This window comes from Boleophthalmus pectinirostris, unplaced genomic scaffold (assembly GCF_026225935.1).
Source record: "Boleophthalmus pectinirostris isolate CB_2022bp ecotype Guang Dong unplaced genomic scaffold, ASM2622593v1 HiC_scaffold_5, whole genome shotgun sequence".
Lineage (NCBI taxonomy): Eukaryota > Metazoa > Chordata > Actinopteri > Gobiiformes > Gobiidae > Boleophthalmus > Boleophthalmus pectinirostris.
Window position 1 is genome coordinate 20880411 of NW_026571404.1, and position 9189 is coordinate 20889599.

General features: G+C 38.9%; 1 protein-coding gene across 1 annotated transcript; it reads right to left on the minus strand.

Annotated features, from left to right (window-relative positions):
* Positions 1–6651: 6651 nt before the first annotated feature.
* LOC129411617 (protein scribble homolog) lies at positions 6652–8657 on the minus strand. The gene is made up of 6 exons (XM_055162968.1): positions 8406–8657; positions 8060–8149; positions 7903–7980; positions 7338–7598; positions 7173–7262; positions 6652–6798 (listed from the first exon to the last, which is right to left on the minus strand). The coding sequence occupies exons 1-6, from the start codon at positions 8655–8657 to the stop codon at positions 6652–6654; spliced, it is 918 nt and encodes a 305-aa protein (XP_055018943.1).
* Positions 8658–9189: the final 532 nt, after the last annotated feature.

Genomic DNA, 9189 nt, shown 5'->3' on the forward strand with positions numbered 1-9189 from the left:
AAAGATTATATTTACTTTGAGGAAATGTTAAAAAATGTTATGCACAATTGCAGTACTACAACATGATGTGGGATTATTGACATGATATTGGTCTTGAACTTGGCCGGTTACTTTCCTTATTTAAAAAAAAAAACAAAAAAACTTTATTTGTGAACAACAGTTCACTAAAAGTTTTTCTCAGAAGCATAAATGCAACATCTTCAGCTTCTTCATCTTCAGATGTAACTGACTCCAATCACAACACGAGATGATTGTGCAACAAATGAATGAACGTTATTACCTTGCTCTGAGCTGCAGCTGCCGCTCGGAGCAGCTATTGAATAAGGGCTTGTTTTGAACTCAGCTTGAGTGACAGCTGAGCTTTAAACTGCACAGTAAAAGATGCTTTTTAACAGAAAGACGGTTTTCTTCTATTTTAAGCCAGGATTCTGTTAAATTATCCCTGTGATGATCTGAACCCTGAAGCCAGCTCAGAGACACGACAGTGACACCTCAGCGTGCTGTCATTAATGAGTTATGAGGCTGTGCAAAACAAACTCATCTGCAGCGTGTGTATTTGCTGTGGTGTGGCGGTCCTATCTGCAGTGAAAGCAGACCAAGAGGCTAATCCTTTAAGTACACCACATACTTCAGTCCTGTCACAGCTGTTCATGCCTGTCCCCCTCCCTCTGCCCGTCACACAACACAATATCACAATCATTCCTCAGACCTGTGGCTCATATTGTAATGAGCGCTTTGAACAATGACACTGCTTCACATCAGAATGAACTCAAATAGTCTGAAAACTGACCCACAACCCTCAAATTAGAATTGCACAAAAAAAACAGAAAAAGTATAATGTAAAATATAATATAAGGCATGTGTAATACATGTAATAAACAGGATCTTTTTAATATGAAGATGCATTTCAGCTTCATCAACCAATAATCAAATAATGAAGAGCAGAGACAGAGACATTTTTCCCCCCAAAACACAAATGAGAGTAAACAGTCTTACTAAGCTTCATTTATGGGACTGACCCTGCCCAGTCCTGGAACCATTATGTCGATCCAGTACATTTCCTTTGATCAGAGACGATGCCTGCAGGTGTTTATGCCAAACACTCCCTATATCATTAGCTCAACTTCAACGCACTTTTGAATATCTGAGAAAAATATATATGGTGAAAAAAAGCATTCATTTAATTCACCAGACATTGACAAGAACTTCTGACAACCACATCTTCTAACATTTTACCTTCAACTTCCTTTTTCTTAGTTCAGTGTCACATCATTATACACATCTATAACCCTGTTGATGCGCACTTTCTGAGCAAATCCTATCTTGTCTCTGGCACGTTGGGAATCCATAATAATATTGCCTTTTAGCCTTAAGATATAGCGGTAGCAAATGCTAAATATTTGATCTATTTTTTTCAGGTTCACAAGCCATCAGAGAGGGAAAATGGTATTGTGCAATTAAACATATATATATAATTCACCCATTTTGATACCTTCTTTCCCTGTGTCATTAGATAATAAGATGGCTCCTCAGATTACTCCTCCAAATGTAAATTTGACTAAATCAAAGCTGTGTCCAACAATATTCCAACATATTTCAAAAGCAAATGGACGAGACACAACTGAAGGGTTGCATGTCTGAAGCTGATCAAGGCCTACAATAACTGTAATGCTGCACATCGCAGAGAGGCTAATCTCTCTATTTATATATTTTATGTGTGGAAAGTGAGTTTATGGTGAAATAATATCCTTGTGTTGATCTCTTTATTATTACTCTGCCCTCACAACAGGAATCTTCACAAGTGGAATGTACAAATGTTTTTTCTTATATTTTTAAGTACTTTGGTTGAAACAGTTTGATATAATTAAAGGTTCTATATTACACAAAATTGACTGTTTTGAGCTTTAAGACATGTAATAATGTTGTTGTTACCTCATCAAAAACAGACATGGAGTTGTGTTTTGTTTCATTTGCACATGTTTCAGTAACTCTTTATCAGTCAGTTTTTTCAGCCTGTCTACATCTCTAAAACTCAAGATGCTCTGCTTCACCTTGTGATGTCATGTAGCGGTAGTTTTCAAGTTAAGAGCTACCTTTCACCTTAAGTTCAGTAGAGATTGTCAGTTACAGGTCTAAAATGATCCAAATGATTCTAGTGACAGTGTAAACACAGTGAAGCACTTCCTGTATTACCACATGATATTACAAGACAGAACAGAATGTTATCTGAGTGTTATTTGAGAGAAGACCTCAGCCCTAATATACAGGATGTTCAACATGCATGAATGAAACAAAACACAACTCCAGGTCTATTTTTGATGAAGAAACATTATAACATAGATCAGAAAATAGTGTAATATGGGCCCTTTAAATATGCGCATATTAAAATAAATCTATTTTGTCTCAATACAAGTATAAATATATGGCCTTGAGTTCCATTTAATCATGTTCGGATATTTAGGATTTGCATATTTAGGTGGGCCCACATAAGCTCTAAACACAGCGTTATTAGAGCAGATGTGACTGTCTTTATCTCAGCCCCACTGAAGCTGCCTGGTTGGTACTGAAATGTAAGTTTCTAAATTAAGTAAGTACCTATTTTAGTCCACATTTTAGTCCAGTGGTAAAAATTTTGACACATCCAGGCATATATATATATATATATATATATATGCCTGTGTGTATGTATATATATATGTATATATATATATATATATATATATATATATATATATATATATATATATATATATATATATATATATATATATATATATATATATATGTAGACTGTGCAAAGAGGCTCCTGAGACAGTCCAGCACATAACTGCGGGGTGTAAGATGCTGGCAGGGAAAGCATACATGGAGCGACATAACCAAGTGGCGGGCATAGTGTACAGAAACATCTGTGCAGAGTACGGGCTGGAGACCCCAGGATCAAGGTGGGAAACACCTCCAAAGGTTGTGGAGAATGACCGAGCCAAGATCCTGTGGGACTTCCAGATACAGACTGACAGAATGGTGATGGCGAACCAACCAGACATAGTGGTGGTGGATAAGAAACAGAGCAGAGCCGTGGTGGTTGACATCGCAATACCAAGCGATGGTAATATCAGGAAAAAGGAACACGAGAAGCTAGAGAAATACCAGGGGCTCAAGGAAGAGCTGGAGAGAGCCTGGAAAGTAAAGGCATCAGTGGTGCCTGTGGTGATCGGAGCACTCGGGGCTGTAACCCCCAAACTGGAAGAGTGGCTACAACAGATACCGGGAAAAACAACGGACATCTCAGTCCAGAAAAGTGCAGTACTGGGAACAGCAAAGATACTGCGCAGAACTCTCAAGCTCCCAGGCCTCTGGTAGAGGACCCGAGCTCAATGAGGGTGAGAGAGACCTACCACCGTGGAAGGTGAGAAACACATTTTTTTTTTTATATATATATACACACACACACACGCCTGGTTGTGTCAAAATCTTAATTTCACCACTTTCCTTTGATTACATTTTCCATTAAAACTCTGGATGAAAACCAAGCACAATGGAAGGTCCCTGAAATGAGGAGAAAGAAATATTTGTACAGGATAATTACCTCAGTGAGACTGCATATTACCCATCTCCTGCTCTTACCTATTTCTATTTGTGAGTCGCACTGACTTGATATGAGTGACCCAGGGGACAGACGAAGCCTAATTCTCACCATATGGACTTGAACAGACAGGAAATGACAGTGAATCAAAAAACCCACAGTGGATGTGTTCTCAAAGGTATGTGGCTCCAGTAAACTACACCTACATCTCTGTGTGCTGCTGTTTTAGGCCAAGTCAAAATACTCTAGGGCACAGGTGTCAAACATACGGCCTGGGGGCCAGATCCGGCCCTCCAAGACCTTTAATGTGGCCCTCGGCTGATTTTCTACTAAAATATTTGAACTATATTTTATATTAAAATATTGGTAATTTTCTGCGGTGTTTATCATAGCAGCGTCTCCAGTGCCTCTGTGCGTGGCCCCTCCCACCAGAGCAGCACAAATGAAGACTTGTCTCTTTCCAAATGCTCTTAAAGGACGATCGTTTTGACTGTTGACCGTGACACCCTCATCAGCAAAATGTCCAACATGAGAAAAGTGGAGTCAAGTGCAGGATTTTCCAAGAAAAATTGACTTATTCCTATTTACATACAAGTTCATGTTAAAACATTGTGTTGAAATTGCATTTTTTCTTAAAGTTTCAGGTTGTTCATAATATTATAATATTTTGTAAAAGAAAGAGTTCATCAATTAAAAAAGATTTCTCTAATAGAGTTGTGTTTCTCTGCACAAATATTTGAACTTATTGTTATTTTTGGGGTTTATATGCCATGAGATTTCTGATCCGGCCCCTTTGGGATTAAAGTAGGTTGAATACGGCCCCCGGACCAAAATGAGTTTGACACCCCTGCTCTAGAGAGAGATGAAATGAGCAAGTACATTTGTGCAATATCAAAGATGACTTGTATCATCTTTCAAGCCCGCCCCAATACTGACGCACAAACGCCATTTGAGTTACTTTGGTACTTTTAAAAATAACTTTAATAACTTCAATGAAAACAATTGATTTTTTTATTTCGTAAAAAAAGTGTTGTGCAATTGGAGAGTCTAACATTAACAGGCTTTTCAGAGTACCATCTTGTCCTTGGCACAACAAGTCTTACTTAATATCCTCAAGACACACATATAACGTTCAAACTTGAAAATGTTTTACCTTAACATCAACATTCCTTGATACTAACGGGGAATCTCAAATAGACAGCAAAATGTATTCCATTCACAAAAACATACTAGATCCAGGGCTAGATTTCCCATAGACTGTTACATCATATTTTCATCTTTCTGTCCCAGTAACAGTGTGTTCATTCGGACATGAAGTTGTAGCAGACACGAAGAAGTGATCAGTGTCTCCATGGGTCACAGCCTTGGAGTTAGCCTTGATCAAGTGGAATTTCAGGACCACAAAAGGTTGTGACTATGAATGTAATAGATTTGTCAAAGCAACACGACCTTTCACAGTGTATGAAGATGTAGAGGTAGTCGATATAGCAAAGCACTTCTGATAGTGGCACATACAGTCACGCATGAAGTAAGAAGACACAAATTACATGAACCAGATGCGTCCAATATGCAAAAGAAAGATGTTGGATTTGAACATTTGAGCAATTTATACAAAACAGTAAATAATGTATTTAGTTAGTTTGTTATATAGTATTTGTACCTGAAAACAAAGCTTCAAATGTCCTGCTCTATGGGGTCCTATTTGTGTTGAGTTCAAGAGTCTGGCTGTAGAACTCCATCCAGAGGACCCCAATCCACGGACCTCTACCAGTACGCACCTCCACCCACATGTCAGGTGTTCCTTTAGGTCATTGTCTGTTAAAGGTAAAGCTCATATCAAATTGTTAAGAGCTAAAACCAAGAGATTTCATTTGTTGTTTGAAATGAACAGCTTTGTGTTGCCTCTTCTCTAAAGCTTGTAGGTTAAATAAACAAACAAACAAAAAAAACTACAGCATATTTAAGTGTCATTAGATGTAGTGTGTCTGTGAATGTGTTGCCATAGGCCATGTGTTTGGTTAAGAGTAGGCACAAATCTGTGATGGTTCAGGTTAGGAAAAGGGTTTGGGCTTGTCTTTAGTGTAAAAACAATATACATTTTTGTAGTGTTAAACAACATCCAAAAACAGTGGTCTTTAGTGGACTTTTAGCACGGCTGCTGCTATAGTTTACTTTTAGGGTTGATGGATGCCTGTGGGTTGGGTCCTCTTGGTGGAGGTCTGCAGCTATCCATCTTGTTGAGAGATGAGTCTTTTCCCTTCAGCTACAGTCATGGCTAAAGATAAGGTCAAGCGTTCTTCTTCACACATTGCTTCTGACAATTGAAGGATGGGTCAAATGAAAACAGAGCACAACTTTTAGAATGCCCGATTTTGTCAGATTTCAGAAGCTAAGCAAATTTGGGTCTGTGCTGCAGTTTCAGTAAATTTTCCTCATAGACTTTTTGAAATATTCAAATATTAAAAGTTCAAAAGTATCACAAAGGCTAACTATGTGGTAACCATTATGCATGTGCAGTTCTTTTAAGTTCAAAAAGCATGTTTAAAACAGAAGATTTGGTGAAATGTTTTAATAAATCGGCAATAAAAAAAATTATTTAACATAAAATTACAGCCTATGTCCAGTGGCCATTAGGCACCACATAGATGATTATGTCCAGTGGTCATTAGGCACCACATAGCTGATTATAGCCCTGGGCAAGCTTTTAAACTTTTAATAGGCCTATACATTTTTCTCAGAATCAGAGTCTATGTGAAATTTATGACCGTGACCAGATTAGTAACCTGGCCTCATCCTGTGATTAAATAACACAGTAAAAATCATTTTTGAGTCATCCAAGAGGCACTATATATATACATAAATAGATTGTATTATTATTATTGTATTATTATTATTATATATATTTTTTTATGTGAACAGACAGGATAATAATCCAGATGAGTGAAAAGTTAATATTTTCAATTTTTGGCAAAGACAGTAAAAGGCTTTTGTGTTACGTTCTATTTCTAAGTATGGCATAAGGGACTGGGTCATTGATCACTGCTCCTTGTAGGTGACTCTGGCTGCGGTCAAGGTGGGTAAAAAGCGTTGTCGAAACAGTCAGGGACGTGCTCACAAATGTCAAAGGCAAAGGACTGCTCTGTGCCCGGGCTCCGTGTCAGCAGCTCCACATCTTCATCTGACGTAGAGGGATGAGTGAGGATGATCCGCGGGATCTGCAGGTAATTACCATCACCACCACCAGCAACAGCGGCACAGGAACACAGAGAGGGCAAGAAGAGAGGAGGGGGCACAGAAAGAGAGATAGAGACCAGAGAGAGAGAGGGGAGGGGGCACAGAAAGAGAGATAGAGAGGAGAGAGAGAGGGGGGAGGGGGCACAGAAAGAGAGATAGAGACCAGAGAGAGAGAGGGGAGGGGGCACAGAAAGAGAGATAGAGAGACCAGAGAGAGAGAGAGAGAAGTGTAGGTAATATAAAAAAGAGAAATAAATCAGATTGGATAGCCTACAGCTGAAATATGTAAATCAAAATAACCCCAAGTCATTCACGAATGGTAGGCTACTATTGTGGATTAATAAAATGATCTTACTGGCATTGTGTGTTTCTCCAGGTGTGAATCTTCATTGGTTGGAGGTTCTTTCTTTATTTCAGTCAAGCGTATGTCTTTTTTCAAATCAACCTAATAAAAAATGGATGTTATTGACTGTCTGTAAGCCTAATATCAGTGGTACTTCCTTTCTAATAAACTACTCACCACTCCGTTTCCATTACAGAGCACCGCCTCGATCTTGTTGGACAAACAGTTGTGCGTGCTGTGCGTTTTGTGCGCCTTCCCCCCGTTGGCCGGGGCTTCCTGGCGGTTTAACAGTTTGCCCGGGTTGACCTGTACATCTAGGGCCTCTTCCCGGGGGGTCAGCGGGTCTCTGAGCACCTTGATCCGGATGGAGCTCCCAGCATTCCTCAGGGCGCTGACCGCGTGCTGGTGGGTGGCCTCTTGCATGCTGAGTCCGTTGACCTGAGGGACAGCAGTAACATTATAACTTTAGCCCCGGGTCAGAGATAGTAGAACAACTGGAGTAAAATATTCACTCTCTGCTCCACTGGGATGAAGAAGATTTGAATTTCCCGTTCAGTTAATTTAGTTTTCATTCATCGGTGTTGAGAAATGTTGTGTCATTGTGCCCTCTAAAGGCCACGTGGGGAACTACAGCACATATACTAGCACAGTATTGTAGTTTTCTTTCATGCAAATTCAAGCGTTATCAAAGATATTTCATTTAAGAATATGAGACCAAGGAAATTATGCTTTTATGTCATACCTCAAGGAGTCGGTCTCCAACATGGACCCCTGCCTTTTCTGAGGGCCCTCCTTCTGTCACTCTGGAAATGAAAATGCCCTGAAAAAGGCAGGGACTTCATAAGTGCAATGCTCTTGTATTATTGCACTATTTGAAACTAACATTTTACAACTCTTACTTCATCCTGTTGTTTGTAGGGCAAAGAGCCTTTTCCACCAGCAATGCTAATCCCCAAACTACCCCTCTGGCCACTCACTCTGATCTGTAACTAAAACAGGATTAATCTGACAAAAATAATCAGACCACATATGAGAAACAATTGCCAAAAATATTCCCAAAAGACAGTTTATTTTTTTTTTTTTTTATAATTGTATTTTTTATTTTTTTAAATCAAATTCCTTGAAAAAAACAACAACATATATATATATATATATATATATATATATATATATATATATATATATATATATATATATATATATATATATATATATATATATATATTTTTTTTTTTTTTTTTTTACTTTCAGTGGTCCTTGTGGGACGTCCCATGGCAGACTCTCTTCTGGACTTGGGGCTGGTCTGGGTTCTTTTCTGATGAGGCAGAGATTTTTGGGGAGAGGGGGTTCTCCATAGACACTGGAGCCCACATTTAGAGCAATGTGCTCCTGAACTATTCTGCCCTTTTGAGTCTCCCCTCGCTGATGATGGACGAACTGTGGGAGAGCATCTGGCTCAGGCCATGGGCCTACTCCATCCTGTTGAGGACAGATCATGCAGGCTTTACCACAGTCCTTAGTGAAACAAATGAATACATTTATCAACAAAATTAGATGCCTCCAAAGTACCACGTTTATTTTGATACCAGGTTTTGGATTCTGGAGGGTTTTCGGAATAGCTCCTTACAGCACAACAAACACATTATAAAACATTTGGTTTGTTCAAAGAAATAAAATGTTACTAAACTAATTCACAAGACTTTAAATAATTATGAATGCAGCATAGGTACAGTACAATCACGCAGGTATTGTGTTCAAAGGACAGCAGCAGCTCACCTCTTGAGCCTCATTTCCTGTCTTTGAACACAGAATGATTATGAGATAGTGGTCTGTTCAGACTACACTGACGATAGATAAATGAGCTTCAGGCCTGTGTGTGATTTGTGCTGAATGTAAATGTCTGGTACAATTTATCTGTTCATATCAGGAGATACAGACTGACCATGAAGTGTGAATGTGACGTGATGATGCACAATTAAACACCCCTGACACACTAATCATATGCCCGGGGAGATCAAGGCTTTTACAA